We start from the raw sequence: 21,902 nt of genomic DNA, 5'->3' as shown, positions 1-21,902 counted from the left end.
ATAATTTTGGCTCTCAGCTTGTATTTCTTTCTGTCATGCCAAAGCCGATCGTCCTCTCCAGGGTAGAGTGAGGGGGCATTCCACCAGGGGTATGGCTTCAACGTCTGCACTCTGATGGGGCAGCCCCCTGGAGGAGCAGGCATACGTTCACAAAGCATTACTACCTAGATTTGGAAGCTGACCCACCAGTGGGAGAGGCAGTTCTGAGAAACATATTTTATTATAGGTGAGCCTGCTTCCTGCTTTGTTGTATTTAATAATGTGCACTGCTTGCTATTCTGATGCAAGCATGTGAATATATAAACGATCCAAAGTTGGAGGAAAAATTATTTGCTTACCTTTCATTCCAGTTCTCCAACATTGGTGTCGTTAATATATTCACATGCGGACCTCCCTCCTCCCCTGTCAGAGTCTCAGCGTACTTATTCTCAGACTTGTGGTTTGGAATCCGTGCTATGGTCTCCGGTAAGGGGAGTAGGATAGCTTAAGCTTCCAGCTCATTGGCTGAAGTTTGGGTTCTTTCAAATGAGGTGGATGGACTACTAAAGACTTTATGTTGTTTTAGGCCACGTCCTTTTTTGGAACTTTAGATAGTATGCTGTATATTTTACTCTGTATACTGCTATGTTAGAGTACCAGGGATTCACAGCCTGTGAATATATAAAAGATACCAATGTTGGAGAACTGGAGTTACAGGTAAGTAAGTCATTTCTTAAGGGTTGGTGGGGTTTGACTCTGATCTGCTGGCTGCAGTATGACGAGGTGGAGAAAGAGATCGCTGGGTAGTTCTCAAGTGTTATGGTTGAACGAGGAGACAAGTCGAGCAGTTTGGATGTGGTATGAGGAGGAGCTGGAGGGTGGTGGAGGATGAAAATAATTGGTAAGGTGGCTTAGATGTGAAGCAGTGGAGTTGGAGTGAGTTGAAGAAATAATGGTTGTATCTGATAGAGACATCTAGCTGCAGATTCCTTACCTTTGAATTTCCCAGGTGTCAGACTGGATGTGGAAACTTTTGCATGAGCAGTAGCCTTGTGTGCCGCCGGGTGGTTCCGTTCAGGTCTGTGTGACATTGCTGGCATCATTGGCGTTGGTTGTGACGTCGCAGTCACCTATATAGGCAACACCCAGGCACGTGGCGATCCGTTCTTATCGTTCCATGCCCGTTAAGCACTGATCCGAAGAGGAACTAACCTTCTGTCTCTTTTTGACAATCTTTTTTCAACATTTTGTTGTGAGATTTTTCTTGTGTGTTGAGAGATGACCTCTAGATGGGTAGGTTTCAAGCCTTGTGAGGCCTTTAACCGTGCCATGTCAGTAACCAACCCTCATCTTGCTTGCTTGTGGTGTCTCGAGCTGGACCATGACTCACAGTCATGCTTCGACTGCCAGCCGATGGTTTCTCGCAGTAGTCCACGAAGCTCCATGCTCTTCGACAATCAACACCATCAAGCGCAACTCCTCAGATGTCCCTGTCCCGATTGAGGAAGAGAAGGTTGCTGGTCCTCTTCACGGAGTCCCAAGTCCTCTTCTGTGCACTTGAGGTCCTCGGGACACTCGAGGAAGAGGCATAAGAAAAAGAAGTCCAAACAGACTTCAGCTCTACCTCGTCTGTCCTCTGTCGACGAAACAGGTGGGAAGCATCGCAGCTCCACGCACGGTTCTGCTAAATTGTTGCAGGTCTGACTCTGCGCCTCCCTCCATTTCCTGGTACCCGGAGCGACACACCCTAAGATTAACGAGTTTTACGAGGCCATGCGTCCAATGTTTGACGGGTCAACTCCTCCATTGCACCTTCAGGCCTTGCAGCGTCGTGGGAGACCACACTAGGTTCCATACCGATGGCTCCGGCCTCGATGCAGAGGGGGGGGTCCTTCCCCAGCGCCGGCCCCAAAGTTGATGCTCCTGGTGCTGCCAACGCCCACCCCATTCTGATACCCGATGACTCTGAGTCAGAGCGATGTCAGTTGACGTCAATTCCGGTGCCGATGGAGCACATAGGTTCTAAGTCATTGTCAGTTCATTTTGAAGAGTTTTCAGTCATGGGTGAAGAATGGAATGGTTCCCTGGACCCTTTTGAACACCAGTTGGACGCCCATTGTGAGCAATTGGACTGGTATGAGGACCTTGGAGAAGCCAGTGGATTGGATACGTCTCCAGATACTGGCATACTCTCTCTGCCTAGTGTGGCATCAGAGAAGGGAGCAATCTTATTCCATGGTGGTGAGGAGGGTAGCAGAGGTCCTTGACCTGGATTTGCTCTCTGTGCAGGTCAAGACTAATCTTTTGACCGAAGTGTTTCATCCTGAGGCTTCCTCATCCAAACCCCTTTTGCCCTTTAAGAAGCACTGACAGATGTCCTTCTAGGCACGTGGTCCAAGCCTAGCACAAGGGCTTCTGGGACCATGACAATTGCACTCCGCCATCGCCTGGCGCATCGTGACCCAAGTTTCCTCAGCCAACACCCCACTCCTGAGAGCCTGGTGGTTTAGGGTTCTAGGCACAATGGTGCTTTCCCTTCCGCTACCTCAACAGGAAATCCAAAAGGCTGGATGCACTTGAGAAGAATATATTTTCTTCCACCCGCCTAACTTTGCGATTGGTAAACACCACTTGCTTATTGGGTTATTTCTCGCACACCTTATAGGAAATGTTTGCATAAGTGCTGTTACAGGTCCCAGAGAAGGCCCGGGCCATGCTCTTCCAGGCAGTGAGAGAAGGGTGGGATGCAGCAAAGTTCACCATTAGGTGTGGCTAGGTTTGACTGCTTCGCTGGGTAGAGTAGTTTTGTGAACTGTGGCCGGGTGGCACCATGCCTGGCTGAGAGCATCTAGCTATTCAGGTGATATCCAGGCCAACCTCATGGACATGGTGTTTGATGGGACTTGTCTCTACTAAGAGAAGGCAGACTGCATTGGTGTGTTTCAAGTAATCTCGTGCTGTGGCCAGATCATGGGCCTCTTGGCAACACCTCATGTCGAGTCTTCCTTTTGCCATTTCCGTGACAATGGAAGGGGTTTTCATCCGCGTCAGCCACACCCTAGCCACTATCCTTCACAAACTCCCCAGGTTGTGCGAGTACTTAGATTTGGTACATTCCGACCTCATGGGAATGGTAGCCTGAAGTTTATTTTATTTATTTCAGAGTTTTATATAGCGCGAACAAGATCTTTGCAGATATCAGAGCGCTTTACATAGAAGAGCACATGAGGGAACACAGTCAAATAGGTAGGTCGATAGTTCACAGAGTACAGAAGGGAACATGAGGGAACAAAGTCAAATACGTAAATCAGTAGATCATACAATACAAATAATACAATTGGGTGGCTGCAAAGCAGTCAAGTGGGTGATAAGACAGCTCGTACAAATAGATAAGTGGTCAAGCAAGTAATAAAGATCATCGCAGGGTGTTGATAGGGTTCGAGATAGTAGTACAGGTGAATTTAGCCATGAGGATAGCTTTTACTTCTTTTTTGAAGAGTGTAGTGGAAGAGAGAAGCCTGGTTTCGGGAGGGAGTGAGTTCCAAATCCTAGGCGCCATTCCTGAGAAAGAGCGCTTGTATGTTTTCTCCTTCCGGAATCTTCGAGGTTTCAACAGAAGATTGTTTGCGCCTCTCGTGTTTCTGGTTCCCCCAGAGATTGTCAATTTCTGAGCAAGGTAGCCGGGTGAGTTTAGGTGTACAGCCTTGTGTGTCATGCAGGCTATTTTCAAATGTATTCTGGCTTCAAACGGCAACCAATTCAAGGATTTCAAGTCAGGGGTGATGTGGGAGTGCTTTTTTGACCCCGTGATAAGTCTCGCTGCAGCATTTAGAGATGCTTTTAGTGGTGCAGTTGTAGTTAGTGGGAGTCCGCAGAGGGAGGTGATGCCGTATTCAATTCGTGGGATGACTAGTGTTTGCACCGCTGTTTGGAAGTCTTTGGCTGGGAGGTAGGGTTTAAGTTTCCTCAAAGTATTGATCTGGAAGTTCGCTCCCTTAGTAGCTTTGCTGACATGTTGCTGCATGTTGAGATTGGTGTCGAGTGTTATGCCTAAAGATTTTGCTGATTCCACGATGGTGGGTTGGACATTGAGTGCGGTTAGGAGTTTAAGCCAATGTTGAGTGGTGGTTATCTTCGATGGAGGTGCGATCAGAAGGAACTCTGTTTTCAGGGCATTGAGTTTGAGGTGATTGTCGGCAAGCCAGGATTGGGTGCATCTGATCGTTGAGTTCAGGAGCAGGATGTCATTGGGAGATTGCAGTTTGAGGTAGAGTTGGGTGTCATCGGCATACATGTGAAAGTGTACATTGGATTCTTGTAGCAGAGTGGTGAGCGGTTCCATGACTAGGTTGAACAAGGTTGGGGATAGAGAAGATCCTTGGGGGACGCCTAGCGTTACAGGTACTGGCGTGGACATCAGGTTGTTGCTCTTGAATTTCTGCGTCCTGTTGCGGAGAAAGGAAGTGAACCATTTGAGGACAGTTCCAGATAAGCCCATTCTTTTGTTTAGTAGTTCTGTTAGATTCTCATGTTTAACGGTGTCGAATGCGGAGGAGAGATCGAGAAGGATGAGGAGGCAGGTATCATTTTGGTCTAGCATTTGAAGTGCGTCGTCAATTATGTGAGTCATAGCCGTTTCTGTGCTGTGTCAAGTTGTCTTCCACCCTACCCCCGGAAGGTGCAGCATCCAAGCATTCCTAGTTTGGTTCTGCAAGACCATGCCAGTCCAGTTGAAGGGAGAATTCAACATCATCTCCTCCACTGGCGTTCCAAAACATTGGACAAATGGGTCTTGCAGGTCATCCGGGATGGCTATTCTGTTTCCTTTCTGTGTTTTCCTCCTCCTTTTCCCCCAACTCAAGAACGGCAGGTGGAAGATCAACTATTATTACTCCAAGAGGAAGTTACAGCTCCCGAGGCCAAGGAAGCTATAGAGAATGTTCCGGTTTCAGAAGTTAGCAGTGGTTGTTAGTACTGCTACTTTCTGATTCCCCAAAAAAACAAGAGTCTACGTCCTATTCTGGACCTCCGGACCATCAATCTTTTCCACAAAAAGGGGAAATTCAAGATGCTCACGCTGACCCAGGTCTTGTCTGCCCTAGACCAAGGAGACTGAATGGTAGCATTAGACCTGCACGATGCCTATTTTCATATCCTCATTCTGCCAGCCCACAGGCATTTTCTGCAGTTCAAGGTAGGCCACAAGCACTTTCAGTTCACTGTGCTACCATTTGGCCTTATTAGCACCCCATATGTGTTCACCAAGCTGATAGCGGTGATTGCACTAAATCTGCACAGGTTAGGGGTGTGAGTCTTCCCCTACCTTGATGACTGGCTGTTGAAGGCTTCCTCACCCCAGGTGTAGTCTCCTATCTCCAGACAACGGAGGAACTCCTGCAAACCCTGGGGTTCACTATAAACATGCTGAAAGTCACACCTGACTCCTTCCCAGAGGCTTCCTTTCATCAGAGCTGTTCTGGACGCAGTCCAGTTTCAGGTTTATCCTCCTGAGCAGCGAATCCAGGGTATTCAGGGTATTCAGGTTATGATACTGATGTTTTTGCCCCTTTTTTGGATTTCGGTGAGATTGACTATAAGGCTGCTTGGACTCATGCATTCTGATGGTAAATCATGCCCAAGGGCGTATGCTGCCCTGCAGTGGGATGTGAATATTTGCGAGTGCATCATCAGGGGAATCTCTCCAGCATGGTTCAGAAACTGCGATGGACCTGCAGTGGTGGCTACCGAACCACAATTGGGTCAGAGGCCGACCCCACCTCCTTCCCCAACCAGATCTCACGAAGATGATAGATGCATTACTCTTGGGATTCGGCAGCCATGTGGGAGAGGTGGAAATCAAGGGACACTGGTATCCGGCAGAGTCGGGCTCCACATCAACTTGTTGGAGCTTTGGGTGATCCGGCTAGCGTTAAAGGCTTTTCATCTCTCTGTCAAGGGGAAGTTGGTGCAGGTGTTTACCGACAACACAACCACCATGTAGTACTTCAACAAAAAGGGTGGTGTGGAGTCCTCGACCCTTCGTTAAGAGGCCCTACATCTCTGGATATGGTTGGAACAGCAGGTGTAACCCTTGTGGTTCATCACCAGGCAGGTTCATTTAACGTCTGGGCAGACAATCACAGCCGTCGATGCCTAGCCGATCACAAATGCTGTCTCCAATTGGAGGTGGCGCAAAGTCTCTTTCAACAGGGGAGAGACCTTTGGTTAGATCTGTTAGCCTCCGAAGAGAATGCGCAGTGTCAGCAGTATTGCGCGCTGGAAATTCCAAGGTGGCTATCGCTTAGAAATGCTTTTTTTTAACGAGTAGAGATCAGGCTTCCTGTACACCTTTCCACCCATGCCGTTTCTCCCCAGAGTTCTCAAGAAGATCAGGAATGACCGGGTCCAAGTCAATCTTGTGGCTCTTGAATGGGCAAGTAGAATCTGGAATCCAGAGCTTCTTCGAACGATCATTGATCCTCTGATCAGGCAGCCCCTTTGGGAGGCTCTTCTGTCCCAGCAGGAGAGGGTCCCCCATCCGAACCTGTGAACTCTCTACTTCCTTGCGTGGAGATTGAGCGGCAACGCTTGATAGCTTTCGACCTTCCTCCCAAAGTATGTAATGTTATTTTGGCAGCTCTCCCCTAAGACGGTATACGCCTGCCATTAGCAACTTTTTTTTAAATATTGTAAAGAAACCAGCTGGGTTTTGCTTTGGGTACTTTCAAAGGCTATCTTTCTGCTCTGTCTGCTCTCTTGTGGCTACCAGACCAACCCTCTTTATTCAAGTCCTCTATTTTAAATAGGTTCTTGAAGGGCTTGTACATATGTTTACCCTAGGCCCTGCAGTTGGATCTCAATCTGGTTCACACATATCTCATGTCTATTCCCTTTGAACCACTTCATCATTTTCCCCTCTGACTGCTTACCATCAAGACAGCCTTGCTAGTGACAATAACATTTGCCTGGAGGGTGAGCGAGCTGCAGGCTTTGTCATCCAAACCTCCCTACCTATGACATTCCTGGATAAGGTGGTGCTTTGCACCCAAGCCTCTTTCCTACCCAAAGTGGTGACTTCATTCCATCTTGGTCAGTCAGTCACCCTGACCATCTTTTTTGCTCCTCCGCATCCCTCTAAGGAAGAGGAACGTCTCCACCGCCTGGACCCAAAAAGAGCATTGACATTCTACCTTGACCGCACAAAAGATTTCTGGGTGGACGGCCAACTCTTTGTGGGTCATGTGGAAGGTAAAAAAAGTCAGGCAGTGCAGAAACAAATAATTTTGCGCTGGGTCATTATCTGCATTAAAATCTTCTACGCCCTGTCTAGGAACCAGCCTCCTGAGGGCTAACAAGCCCGTTTCACCAGTGGAAAGTCTGCAACCGCGGCGTTGTCTCGTGGAGTGCCAGACCTGTATATATGCCAGGCTGCAATGTGGGCTTCTCTGCACACGTTTGTCAAACACTACTGCTTGGACAGTTATGTCCGTAGGGATGGGCATTTTCCTCGTTCAGTCCTGCGGGACTTTTTAGTTTAGTAAATCTGTCCGCAGCCCACCACCAGGAAGTATGGCTTGGGCATCTATTCAAGGGTAAGGAATCCGCAGCTAGAAGTCTCCAACAGATGGACAAGTTACTTACCTTCAGTAATGCATTATCTGACAGATTCCTTACGGATCCGCCCATGCCTCCCTGCTCTTCAGACTCATTTTTACGGCTAGGGTTGATTACCTTTATCGGGCCCTTGTTTTGACACACACAGGTCGGTTCACTTGATGGCTCTGCATTCTGGTGTGGAAAAAGTGAAAAACAATTGACATCCGCGTGCCTGGGTGGCTCCTATATAGGTATTTGCGACATCACAACCGACTCCAAGCGATGCTGGTGATGTCATGCAGAGCTGCACTGAGCAACTGGATGGAGCCTTGGGGTACTGCTCACAAAAAAAGTGACCAGATCTAGTTTGATGCCTGGGAAATTCCAATGTATGGAATCTGCAGCTAGATATTGTTTCTAGCAGATAATGTGTTTCCGAAGTAACCTGGTCATTGAGTGCTGTCGATATAATGTGGCATAAACCAAGTTTAGCTGTCCCTCTTCTGATTCTAGGACGATGGCTATGGCCTATGTGAACATAGGTCTCATCTGCTTTCTCCACCAAGACAACTACTACAAGGCTATTCGTCAGTTCTCTGCTGCCATCCAGGTGGAGCCCACCAGCACCCGTGCATATCTGTGCAGGGCCCAGACTTACCACAAGGTACCTCCTCATTGCACCCTACTCTTGGCTCTTCTGAACTCATTGCTCTCCTCAGTACTCACTGCTGATGTTTGTACTGTACTCTCACACACTACTCATCAGACCTTACCCCTTTCATCTCCACAGCACTCGTAACTCACTGCTCAGCCGTTCTCACTGATGTTGTCTCCATGGTACTCATAACTCCCTGCTCCTCAAACCGTACTTATGTCATCTCCACAGTACTCGTAACTGACTGCACAGCAGTACTCACTGATGCTGTCTCTATGGTACTCACACTCCCTGCTCCTCAAACCTTACTTATGTCATCTCCACAGTACTCGTAAGTGACTGCTCAGCAGTACTCACTGATGCTGTCTCTGCTGTACTCACATCTTTCTGCTCTCAGACCTTACTGCTGTCATCTCCTCAGTACTCATAACTCACTGCTCAGCAATAGTCACTGCTGCTGTACTGCTGTCTCTATGGTACTTAGAACTTTCTGCTCTGCACACCCTACTGCTGTCATCTCTATAGTACCCGTATCTCACTGCTAAGCAGTAATCACTGCTGTTCTTGGTATTCATACAAAACATTGATTTTTAAATATTTAGTTTTAAATATCATGTCTCATAAATATCATCGTGCAAAAGTATCCTTGACAAAAATATATTTTTTTAAAGGTAGATAATATTGTTTTCAAGAATATCGTTGTGGTTGATATAGTTATCAATGATATAGTTGTAAAAAAAATTATGTTTTTAAATTATATTTTAATTGTGTATGTTTTTTATTGTTTGTATAGTTGGTTTTTAATGTTTTTATATAACATTTGCAATTTTAAATTATTCGTAATATTTTCTTGAAGTTTTTTAATAGTAATTTATAGTGTCATAGTGGGTTTTGAGGTTTGCAGGGGAATAATGTGGAAAGTTAATTAAGTATAATTAAGCCCGGGCCAAGGGCAGGCCCGTCTGCGCCCGTCAAAGGCCGGAAGAGGCTGGGCTGGACCACCCCACTTACTTCTAACCTCCGGGTGCAGAAATCAAGGTACTGTTATTATCATCATTGGTTCATCTTAGTTAGTGTGGTTATATCCGGACTCCCATTGGTTTTCAGCTAGCCCAGTGTAAAGCCAGAACTCTATGGTCATATCAGAAGGACTTAAGCGCTTCAAGAACTGTTTGCCTTTCTGGGCTTTTACAACCAAATCTTTTTACTCAGGCTCTGTCCTAAAGCACTGATTGAGTTGTGCACTCCCTGCTAGCTGAGTGGTGTGTTTTTGTACATTTCTCAAATTGTAGAGTTAACGGAGAATATTGACGTAATACAAGTCAGAATGGGGAAGAGCCTGTGTAGAGAAGAAACAGGCTCCGCGTAAACTAACATTAAAACCTACCCCCATTGATAGGATGCTAGAAAAGGCACTGGGTGCCGTGACATCTGAAATTGAACCGACTGAGAGGCGTTTGTCCCTGACACCTAACTTGGAAGTTCTCTCACCGGATCATGAAACATCACATTGGTGAGCAGCGGTTGGGATTTGAGCTTGCTGTTGTTTTACCACACGTATCCTAAGAATATCTTGTTGAAAGATCGCACAAGTACTGTTAGTACATATAACTAAAGCTTAGAATACTCTGAGTTCTACTGAACCAGCTGTTGTAGCTCCTCAAGGCTTAGCACACCTTGGCTACAGCTCCTAGCAAGGGAAAAGTAGGAAAACACATAGTGTAGGTAGGTGCATCACTTACACCACACTAGAAACAGTATGTCGGGCCAAGGAGGAAACTCTGAGTCTCCCCTTGTGTCAGTTGACCCTCCACAGGTCATCCCTTCAGGATATACTGTGCTGAGCTTCAAGGAGTTAAGACGATTGTGTCACTCCCGGAAGATTCAGCAGGGGTCTAACCCCACAACGTCCTTTCTGATTGGTCTCTTGGAGACTTATGATGCCAGGAGAGCTGAGAAACTTCGTAGCTCTTCTAATCCAGAAGGAGACATGCCTCCCCTCGAGGGAACCCAAGACGATCCTGACCTCATTCATCTCGCAACCGAGAACGAGGATGTGGAGGAGGATGAGGATGAGGATCTCTCTGGGGACGAGGCAGATAAGGGACAGGTAGAAGTCGTCAGACTAAGCAGGTCCAACTTAAGCAAACATGATAGCGGTACTGGGGGACCCCTGGGGCCACTATCAGGTCAGCTTAACATGGGGAATGGACGAGCCAGATCTCTATCAAGAGGCTCTGGCAGATCCCTTCATACCAACGGCTCTCACAACTCTTCTCAAAGAGGGATGACGTCCCCTCAGAGGAGAGTGTACGAAGCGAAGGAAAGGGCAGCTAATCTGCGGATCGAAAGGGAAGAACTTGCCCTGGCCAAAGAAAAGCTTGCTTTCGCTAGAGAGCAACAGTTAAGTGGGGCAGTCCCCACTGGTGGCAGCAATGTACCTAGTAATAGGGAAAAGAGTTTCGATACGAAACACCTTGGGAAGATAGTGCCTCCCTTTAAGCAAGGGGACGACATCCACAAATGGATTACTGCTTTGGAGAGGGCCTGCACTGTGCAAGGCGTTCCCCAGAGTCAGTGGGCAGCTATCTTGTGGCTCTCCTTTGAAGGTAAAGGAAGAGACAAGCTCCTCACCACAAGGGTAGAGGACGCTAACAATTACCAAGTCTTGAAGAATACACTCGTTGAAGGGTTCGGCCTAACCACTGAGCAGTACAGGGTGCTGTTCAGGGATACCCAGAAAACGCAGTCTCAAGACTGGTCTGATTTTGTCGATTGTGCCACTAAGGCTTTTGAGGGCTGGTTGCTGGGCAGTAAGGTTACTGATTACAAAGGATTGTATAATTTGATGATGAGAGAACAAATTTTAAACAATTGTCAGAACCAGTTGTTGCATCAGCATCTTGTCGACTCGGATCTGACCTCTCCTCAAGAATTGGGGCAGAAGGCGGACAAATGGGTTCGTACGAGAGTTAAACAGAACCAGGGCCAGAATAAAGGTGGTCAGAAGAAAGCAGACCAGAAGGGTAAAGATTCTAAGGGGGAACAAAATGACCAGAAGTCTTCGACAGGTCCCCAACAACCCAAAGAGGGTGGGGGTCAGGCTCCCCAAAAGAAGAAAGAAGGCCAATCCAAACGTTGGTGCCAGTACTGTAAAAGTAAGTCTCACTGGTTTAGTGAGTGCACCAAGAAAGGAGGAGGGCAGACTCCTGCCACTGCAGCCCCTAAGGCACCTGTGCCCCCTAGTACAGTCAGCAGTGGTAGTGCGCCTCCCAAGGGTTTAGTAGGGTTAACCCTGGGTTCTGAGGGGCGTGACAACTTAGTTGGCACACTCACTCAGGCTGTCCTTGTCAGTACAGGGGACGCGGACGTATCCCCTGACGTAAGCCCCAATACGCTGGGCAAATACCGACAGACGCCTTTCATAAATGGAAAGATGGCTCAGGCCTATAGGGACACTTGTGCCAGCGTCACCATGGTGACGCCTAACTTTGTGGACCCTGGACAGATCATGCCAGGTACAGAATTCCTGGTGACCAATGCAAGCAATGTCACTACCAATCACAGTATGGCAGTTGTAGCTTTCTCCTGGGGAGGGGTAACTGGCCAAAAGAAGGTTGTAGTTAGTCCAGACCTCCCAGTGGATTGTTTGTTGGGCAATGATTTGGAGTCGTCACAATGGTCAGAAGTGGAGCACCGGACTCACATGGAAATGTTAGGTTTGCCAGCACATGTGTTCGCTGTGACTAGGTCGCAGGTCAGGAGATGCCCCACTGAACAGGTGCTGGATCCTGGAACAACGGACCAGACACCTCCCAAGAAAAAGAGCAGTAGGGTTAAGGCTGCGCCTTCCCCCTTGCCCCAGGTCGAGGATCAAGTCTCAGAGGAGGCTGACCTGCAGGAATTGAGGGAAACTGAGCCGAGAGAGTTCGAACTTGACCAAGTTGAATTCTTGGGCTCAGGGGGACCCTCAAGGGAAGATCTGGGGAAGGACCAATTAGACTGCCCTTCTCTTGAACCCCTCAGACAGCAGGCTGCTGCTGAGGCTGCTGGGAACGCCACAGGTACCCACAAGGTATACTGGGAAGATGGACTCCTGTACACTGAGGCAAGAGACCCCAAGCCTGGCATGACCAGGAGGCTGGTCGTCCCCTTGTCTCAGCGTGGTTTCCTACTTACCTTGGCCCATGAGATTCCCTTAGCAGGTCACTTAGGCCAGACGAAAACGTGGGACAGGCTTGTCTCGCACTTTCACTGGCCTCACATGAACGAGGATACCAAGGAGTTTTGCCGCTCCTGTGTCACTTGCCAAGCCAGTGGTAAGTCAGGTGGCACGACAAAGGCCCCCCTTATACCAATGCCGGTGGTGGGGGTGCCCTTTGAACGGGTGGGGATCGACATCGTCGGTCCCATGGAACCACCGACAGCATCAGGGCACAAGTTTATACTGGTGGTAGTGGATCATGCCACCAGGTATCCTGAAGTTATTCCCCTTAGGACCACTACAGCACCTGTTGTGGCCAGAGCCCTAGTTGGAGTATTCTCCAGAGTGGGCTTCCCTAAGGAGGTCGTCTCCGACAGAGGTGCAAACTTTATGTCGAGCTACTTAACTGCTATGTGGAAGGAATGTGGTGTTAACTACAAGTTCACTACCCCCTATCATCCACAATGCAATGGGCTTGTTGAGAGATTCAACAGGACCCTAAAAGGGATGATTCATGGACTACCGGAAAAGCTTCGGCGTAGATGGGACGTCCTGATCCCCTGCCTCTTGTTCGCCTACAGAGAAGTCCCACAGAAGGGGGTTGGCTACAGCCCTTTTGAACTTTTGTACGGGCATCCTGTAAGAGGACCCCTGTGTTTGGTGAAGGAAGGATGGGAGAAACCTCTCAAAAAGCCTGCAGCCAACATAGTGGACTATGTGCTCGGCCTCCGCTCGCGGATGGCTGAATACATGGAAAAGGCATCCGAAAACCTTAAGGCCAGCCAAGAACTCCAGAAAGCTTGGCATGACCAAAAGGCTGTCTTGACTGTTTATCAGCCCGGACAGAAGGTGTGGGTGTTGGAGCCAGTGGCCCCAGCAGCACTCAAGGACAAATGGTCCGGGCCCCACACCATCCTGGAGAAAAAGGGAGAGGTCACCTACCTGGTCGACCTGGGAACTCCCCGGAGCCCCCACAGGGTGCTTCATGTCAACAGGCTAAAAGCATATGTCGACAGGAAGGACATGAGTTTGCTCATGGCCATAGATGAGGGACAGGAGGAGGAGAGTGATCCTCTCCCCGACCTGCTCTCTCAGAATCCTGACGATGGCTCGGTAGATGGTGTTGTCTTTTGCGGCAGCCTCTCCGACCATCAACAGAGCGACTGTAAACAGGTTCTTCAGTCGTTCCGACATCTGTTTTCTCTGACACCCAGTCAGACCGATTGGTGCACCCATGAGGTCGACACTGGTGACAGCCTGCCCGTAAAGAGTAAAATCTACAGGCAGCCTGATCACGTCAGAGACTGCATCAAAAGTGAAGTGCAGAAAATGTTGGAGCTGGGAGTCATTGAACCCTCGGATAGCCCTTGGGCTAGTCCCGTAGTTCTAGTGCCGAAACCTCACACCCAGGGTGGTAAGAGAGAGATGAGGTTCTGCGTAGACTACAGGGGTCTCAATGCAGTCACTAAGACTGACGCCCACCCAATACCAAGGGCAGACGAGCTTATTGATAGGCTGGCTTCGGCCAACTACTTAAGTACGTTTGACCTGACAGCTGGGTATTGGCAAATCAGGTTAGCTGAGGACGCCAAGCCTAAGACAGCATTTTCAACCCCTGGTGGGCATTATCAGTTCGTGGTGATGCCCTTTGGTCTGAAAAATGCACCTGCCACCTTCCAACGGTTGGTGAATCATGTCCTTACTGGGCTGGATGACTTCTGTGCGGCATATCTTGACGATATTGCTGTCTTTAGCTCCACCTGGGAGGATCACCTGGTCCACCTGCGGAAGACGTTGGAGGCACTGCAAGCAGCAGGTCTCACTATCAAGGCCACCAAGTGCCAGATAGGGCAGACACAGGTTGTATACCTGGGCCACCTTGTCGGTGGAGGTCAGGTTCAGCCACTGGAGAGCAAGATACAGTCAATCAGGGACTGGGCTCCTCCAACCACCCAGACTCAGGTTCGAGCTTTCTTGGGCCTGACTGGATACTACAGGAAGTTTGTCAGGAACTATGGGTCCATCGTGACACCGTTAAATGAACTGACAAGTAAGAAAATGCCAAAAAAGGTTCAGTGGACAGCGAGCTGTCAAAAAGCATTCGATGACCTAAAGCAGGCCATGTGCACGGCGCCTATCCTCAAGAGTCCGGACTACTCCAAACCATTCATTGTCCAAACAGATGCTTCTGAGTTGGGTGTGGGAGCTGTTCTTTCTCAACTGAATTTTGATGGTCAAGACCAGCCCATTGCTTTTATAAGTAGACGGCTGACCCCTAGAGAGAAGAATTGGTCAGCTATTGAGAGGGAGGATTTTGCTGTGGTTTGGGCCCTGAAGAAGCTGAGGCCATACTTGTTTGGCACTCACTTCAAGATTCAGACCGACAATAAGCCCCTCTTGTGGCTAAATCAGATCAAGGGTGAAAACCCCAAACTGCTTAGGTGGTCCATTTCCCTACAGGGGATGGACTTCACAGTGGAACATAGACCTGGTACTGATCATGGCAATGCCGATGGGCTCTCCAGATATTTCCACTTAGAACAAGAAGACTTACCTGGTCAAGGTTAGTTAGTTGTTCCGACGTTTGGGGGGGGGTCATGTAGGAGAGTAGGGTCTGCAATCCTATGATCACCCAGATTTTTTGCTTTTGTTTCACTGGTTTACGACTTTCTCTGGCTGTGGGCCTGCCAATCAGACCCACAGCCTGGCTGTTCTCTTTCTAAATTACGAGATGTACCCTAGGTGCATATACCAATTGGTACTGGGCCACCTTATCAGACCCTGTAACTCAGGGCGTAGGTGTACCCAGGGCCGCCAGGGGCTGCAGCATGTATTATGCCACCCCTGGCTGGCCTCCTAAATTTGACACAACTGGCTGCACGACAGCTGGGGCGAAGACGTGTAATCACCCTTTGCTTTAGATATAGTAGCTCTATATCTAACCATACAATGGACACCCGAGTCCCTATCAGTCACTCCTATGGCAGGCCTTGACAATCCTGAAGGCAGAGTGCATGGGCTCGTGTGAACTAAGCTCTGGCCCGAGCCGAGCCCGGTTGCAGCTTGCGGAATCAAGACCCAATGGCTGTTCCATGATAACGCGTACCATATAGGTAACTTCGGTGTCGCGTTATCAAGACATGTCGAGTAAGGTGTCATACAAATCGGGATGCTGCCCTCTCATCAACTCTGGCGACGAGGTTAGCATTCCGCCCTTCTAGAGGGACACGACATGTACGTGACTGTGAACCCCGGTTAAAGTTAACGAAAGCCTCAGCTCCACAAAATGGATGCTGCCACCACAGACACAAGTCTGACCTCCTGCTGCTGGGAGTCCTTCCAGCGAGGAGCACTTGGACAAAGGGTTTCCTGTCGAGGGCAGTGTTCGCACCGTCCCAGACAGGGTTTGTGTATTCTGGGTAGGTAGGGCTTTTGCGAGAAGGTGACTGCGGAGTGGCACCCCGGTGCTCACTACGCATCTGCCGGTTAGAACCAGTTTCAGGGGCGACAGCCCTGGCCTGGGGAAAGTCCGGCAGGGGAGAGGGGTGTAACTACCCCCCTTTCTGGTCCCACCCTTAGGGCAGGACCTAGTCATGTACCCACCCCTTTCTTTAGGATAAAGGCCGGAGCGGGGACCCTTCCAAATTAGATCATCTTTGAATCAAGAATACTTTCTACGAAAGGACTTCAAGACTCTTCTCAAGATTTCTCCCTTGTGGCTAAGGAGTAGTCACCCTGCATCAGCGGGCACCATCTAAGAACTCTGCGGTTTGCTGTAAGTCCTTCCTCAAGGAATCCGACGGCCCAGCTCGACGAGAACCGGCTTCCCTGGCACCTCTGACCTCTACCCACGTCATCAGCTCAGCTGTGATCTGTGGGTGCGACGAGACCTCGAGGGACCGGCCATCATCAGAACCTGCACGCTCTTAAAAACCAGCACGACCATCGAGGTAACTCTCTGGTGAGTGCTCTGGGGTCCGAGAAGCCCCGACCCTGAGCCGCTCCAGCACCGAAGTGCAGTCTCCCAGCATCTCCACGATCTGCGTGGGGCCCTTCTGCTCGCTGCTCAGCACGTTGTCTGGTCACTTGCCGCTGGCTCGTGCCCTTCTGTGACGACGACCAAGAATCAACATTGCCGGTCTGGTTGCACCGGACTGGCCCCTGCTTCCATCTTTTGAGAGGCACCCCGAGCCCCCACAGGGTGCTTCATGTCAACAGGCTAAAAGCATATGTCGACAGGAAGGACATGAGTTTGCTCATGGCCATAGATGAGGGACAGGAGGAGGAGAGTGATCCTCTCCCCGACCTGCTCTCTCAGAATCCTGACGATGGCTCGGTAGATGGTGTTGTCTTTGGCGGCAGCCTCTCCGACCATCAACAGAGCGACTGTAAACAGGTTCTTCAGTCGTTCCGACATCTGTTTTCTCTGACACCCAGTCAGACCGATTGGTGCACCCATGAGGTCGACACTGGTGACAGCCTGCCCGTAAAGAGTAAAATCTACAGGCAGCCTGATCACGTCAGAGACTGCATCAAAAGTGAAGTGCAGAAAATGTTGGAGCTGGGAGTCATTGAACCCTCGGATAGCCCTTGGGCTAGTCCCGTAGTTCTAGTGCCGAAACCTCACACCCAGGGTGGTAAGAGAGAGATGAGGTTCTGCGTAGACTACAGGGGTCTCAATGCAGTCACTAAGACTGACGCCCACCCAATACCAAGGGCAGACGAGCTTATTGATAGGCTGGCTTCGGCCAACTACTTAAGTACGTTTGACCTGACAGCTGGGTATTGGCAAATCAGGTTAGCTGAGGACGCCAAGCCTAAGACAGCATTTTCAACCCCTGGTGGGCATTATCAGTTCGTGGTGATGCCCTTTGGTCTGAAAAATGCACCTGCCACCTTCCAACGGTTGGTGAATCATGTCCTTACTGGGCTGGATGACTTCTGTGCGGCATATCTTGACGATATTGCTGTCTTTAGCTCCACCTGGGAGGATCACCTGGTCCACCTGCGGAAGACGTTGGAGGCACTGCAAGCAGCAGGTCTCACTATCAAGGCCACCAAGTGCCAGATAGGGCAGACACAGGTTGTATACCTGGGCCACCTTGTCGGTGGAGGTCAGGTTCAGCCACTGGAGAGCAAGATACAGTCAATCAGGGACTGGGCTCCTCCAACCACCCAGACTCAGGTTCGAGCTTTCTTGGGCCTGACTGGATACTACAGGAAGTTTGTCAGGAACTATGGGTCCATCGTGACACCGTTAAATGAACTGACAAGTAAGAAAATGCCAAAAAAGGTTCAGTGGACAGCGAGCTGTCAAAAAGCATTCGATGACCTAAAGCAGGCCATGTGCACGGCGCCTATCGTCAAGAGTGTGGACTTGGCCCGATATGCAACGTTCGCTATTCTAGCGACCGCTATGTATGGTTCCAACGACCCTTATGGTGTTTGGTTGTAAGTCAACCTATAGACCAGCTATCCTAGTAGCATGGATACGAGCAGTCTAAGGCTAAAGACTCGAGAGGGCGCGTTAAGCCAGCTGTTTACCACACATGTACCCCTTGAACACCCAGTGAAAGGACACCACACAAGTGTTATGAAAATAAACAGTATATTTATTAAGAATCACAACAGCCCTGTACTCTTTATGAGGACAGGGTACTAAGCACAAACCAAATCTCTTTAGCAAATACTTCAAGTGCACAGTTTAAAACAAGTGTCCGGGGACACGGAAAGGTTAAGGCAAGTCGGAAGCGAGGGACTCGGGACCCTAGAGTAAGGAGGCTATGCAGGCACCGAAATGCCGAGTTACCTAGCCACGAGGGCTGCGGCTGCACAAGTCTTACAGGCGTCGGGGTCTTCGCTGACGAGCCAGGAGCCGGAAGAAAAGGAGTTGCTGGCCGGCGACCAGTGTTGAATAGTTCGTAGAGATTGATGAAACCTGAAAGCAGAGGGGACCAAGTTCGTACTACTAGCCAGTAGTCAGAGGGTACCAGGAAGGCACCGGTTGGCCGTCACCTCGACCAGGTGAGTGGGCGACGCTAGGCTCTGCAGTCTCTCGGACCAGGAGGCGTTGTCGGCGACCACGGTGGAGGTGCGAGCTGTCCCACAACGGATGTCGCTGTCGGCGTCTGGGGTGGACCAGGAGGGTCCGGGGTGCCTCTCAAAAGATGGAAGCAGGGGCCAGTCTGGAGCAACCAGACCGGCAGTGTTGATTCTTGGTCGTCGTCACAGAAGGGCACGAGCCAGCGGCAAGTGACCAGACAACGTGCTGAGCAGCGAGCAGAAGGGCCCCACGCAGATCGTGGAGATGCTGGGAGACTGCACTTCGGTGCTGGAGCGGCTCAGGGTCGGGGCTTCTCGGACCCCAGAGCACTCACCAGAGAGTTACCTCGATGGTCGTGCTGGTTTTTAAGAGCGTGCAGGTTCTGATGATGGCCGGTCCCTCGAGGTCTCGTCGCACCCACAGATCACAGCTGAGCTGATGACGTGGGTAGAGGTCAGAGGTGCCAGGGAAGCCGGTTCTCGTCGAGCTGGGCCGTCGGATTCCTTGAGGAAGGACTTACAGCAAACCGCAGAGTTCTTAGATGGTGCCCGCTGATGCAGGGTGACTACTCCTTAGCCACAAGGGAGAAATCTTGAGAAGAGTCTTGAAGTCCTTTCGTAGAAAGTATTCTTGATTCAAAGATGATCTAATTTGGAAGGGTCCCCGCTCCGGCCTTTATCCTAAAGAAAGGGGTGGGTACATGACTAGGTCCTGCCCTAAGGGTGGGACCAGGAAGGGGGGTAGTTACACCCCTCTCCCCTGCCGGACTTTCCCCAGGCCAGGGCTGTCGCCCCTGGAACTGGTTCTAACCGGCAGATGCGTAGTGAGCACCGGGGTGCCACTCCGCAGTCACCTTCTCGCAAAAGCCCTACCTACCCAGAATACACAAACCCTGTCTGGGACGGTGCGAACACTGCCCTCGACAGGAAACCCTTTGTCCAAGTGCTCCTCGCTGGAAGGACTCCCAGCAGCAGGAGGTCAGACTTGTGTCTGTGGTGGCAGCATCCATTTTGTGGAGCTGAGGCTTTCGTTAACTTTAACCGGGGTTCACAGTCACGTACATGTCGTGTCCCTCTAGAAGGGCGGAATGCTAACCTCGTCGCCAGAGTTGATGAGAGGGCAGCATCCCGATTTGTATGACACCTTACTCGACATGTCTTGATAACGCGACACCGAAGTTACCTATATGGTACGCGTTATCATGGAACAGCCATTGGGTCTTGATTCCGCAAGCTGCAACCGGGCTCGGCTCGGGCCAGAGCTTAGTTCACACGAGCCCATGCACTCTGCCTTCAGGATTGTCAAGGCCTGCCATAGGAGTGACTGATAGGGACTCGGGTGTCCATTGTATGGTTAGATATAGAGCTACTATATCTAAAGCAAAGGGTGATTACACGTCTTCGCCCCAGCTGTCGTGCAGCCAGTTGTGTCAAATTTAGGAGGCCAGCCAGGGGTGGCATAATACATGCTGCAGCCCCTGGCGGCCCTGGGTACACCTACGCCCTGAGTTACAGGGTCTGATAAGGTGGCCCAGTACCAATTGGTATATGCACCTAGGGTACATCTCGTAATTTAGAAAGAGAACAGCCAGGCTGTGGGTCTGATTGGCAGGCCCACAGCCAGAGAAAGTCGTAAACCAGTGAAACAAAAGCAAAAAATCTGGGTGATCATAGGATTGCAGACCCTACTCTCCTACATGACCCCCCCCCAAACGTCGGAACAACTAACTAACCTTGACCAGGTAAGTCTTCTTGTTCTAAGTGGAAATATCTGGAGAGCCCATCGGCATTGCCATGATCAGTACCAGGTCTATGTTCCACTGTGAAGTCCATCCCCTGTAGGGAAATGGACCACCTAAGCAGTTTGGGGTTTTCACCCTTCATCTGATTTAGCCACAAGAGGGGCTTATGGTCGGTCTGAATCTTGAAGTGAGTGCCAAACAAGTATGGCCTCAGCTTCTTCAGGGCCCAAACCACAGCAAAGGCCTCCCTCTCAATAGCTGACCAATTCTTCTCTCTAGGGGTCAGCCGTCTACTTATAAAAGCAATGGGCTGGTCTTGACCATCAAAATTCAGTTGAGAAAGAACAGCTCCCACACCCAACTCAGAAGCATCTGTTTGGACAATGAATGGTTTGGAGTAGTCCGGACTCTTGAGGATAGGCGCCGTGCACATGGCCTGCTTTAGGTCATCGAATGCTTTTTGACAGCTCGCTGTCCACTGAACCTTTTTTGGCATTTTCTTACTTGTCAGTTCATTTAACGGTGTCACGATGGACCCATAGTTCCTGACAAACTTCCTGTAGTATCCAGTCAGGCCCAAGAAAGCTCGAACCTGAGTCTGGGTGGTTGGAGGAGCCCAGTCCCTGATTGACTGTATCTTGCTCTCCAGTGGCTGAACCTGACCTCCACCGACAAGGTGGCCCAGGTATACAACCTGTGTCTGCCCTATCTGGCACTTGGTGGCCTTGATAGTGAGACCTGCTGCTTGCAGTGCCTCCAACGTCTTCCGCAGGTGGACCAGGTGATCCTCCCAGGTGGAGCTAAAGACAGCAATATCGTCAAGATATGCCGCACAGAAGTCATCCAGCCCAGTAAGGACATGATTCACCAACCGTTGGAAGGTGGCAGGTGCATTTTTCAGACCAAAGGGCATCACCACGAACTGATAATGCCCACCAGGGGTTGAAAATGCTGTCTTAGGCTTGGCGTCCTCAGCTAACCTGATTTGCCAATACCCAGCTGTCAGGTCAAACGTACTTAAGTAGTTGGCCGAAGCCAGCCTATCAATAAGCTCGTCTGCCCTTGGTATTGGGTGGGCGTCAGTCTTAGTGACTGCATTGAGACCCCTGTAGTCTACGCAGAACCTCATCTCTCTCTTACCACCCTGGGTGTGAGGTTTCGGCACTAGAACTACGGGACTAGCCCAAGGGCTATCCGAGGGTTCAATGACTCCCAGCTCCAACATTTTCTGCACTTCACTTTTGATGCAGTCTCTGACGTGATCAGGCTGCCTGTAGATTTTACTCTTTACAGGCAGGCTGTCACCAGTGTCGACCTCATGGGTGCACCAATCGGTCTGACTGGGTGTCAGAGAGAACAGATGTCGGAACGACTGAAGAACCTGTTTACAGTCGCTCTGTTGATGGTCGGAGAGGCTGCCGCAAAAGACAACACCATCTACCGAGCCATCGTCAGGATTCTGAGAGAGCAGGTCGGGGAGAGGATCACTCTCCTCCTCCTGTCCCTCATCTATGGCCATGAGCAAACTCATGTCCTTCCTGTCGACATATGCTTTGAGCCTGTTGACATGAAGCACCCTGTGGGGGCTCCGGGGAGTTCCCAGGTCGACCAGGTAGGTGACCTCTCCCTTTTTCTCCAGGATGGTGTGGGGCCCGGACCATTTGTCCTTGAGTGCTGCTGGGGC

General features: G+C 50.1%; 1 protein-coding gene across 1 annotated transcript in view; it reads left to right on the top strand.

Moving 5' to 3' along the window:
* TTC6 (tetratricopeptide repeat domain 6) overlaps positions 1-21,902 on the top strand; it is a 1,229,706-nt gene that overhangs the window by 506,634 nt on the left and 701,170 nt on the right. Inside the window, exon 17 of the mRNA XM_086936916.1 lies at positions 8,089-8,239. Within this exon, the coding sequence (XP_086793042.1) occupies positions 8,089-8,239 (151 nt within the window). The remainder of the gene's footprint in view (positions 1-8,088; positions 8,240-21,902) is intronic.

The sequence above is a fragment of the Lissotriton vulgaris genome, chromosome 9 (assembly GCF_964263255.1).
Source record: "Lissotriton vulgaris chromosome 9, aLisVul1.2, whole genome shotgun sequence".
In the NCBI taxonomy this organism is placed as follows: domain Eukaryota; kingdom Metazoa; phylum Chordata; class Amphibia; order Caudata; family Salamandridae; genus Lissotriton; species Lissotriton vulgaris.
The sequence above is the reverse complement of the archived record's forward strand: the minus strand, read 5'-3'. Positions and strand labels throughout refer to the sequence as shown.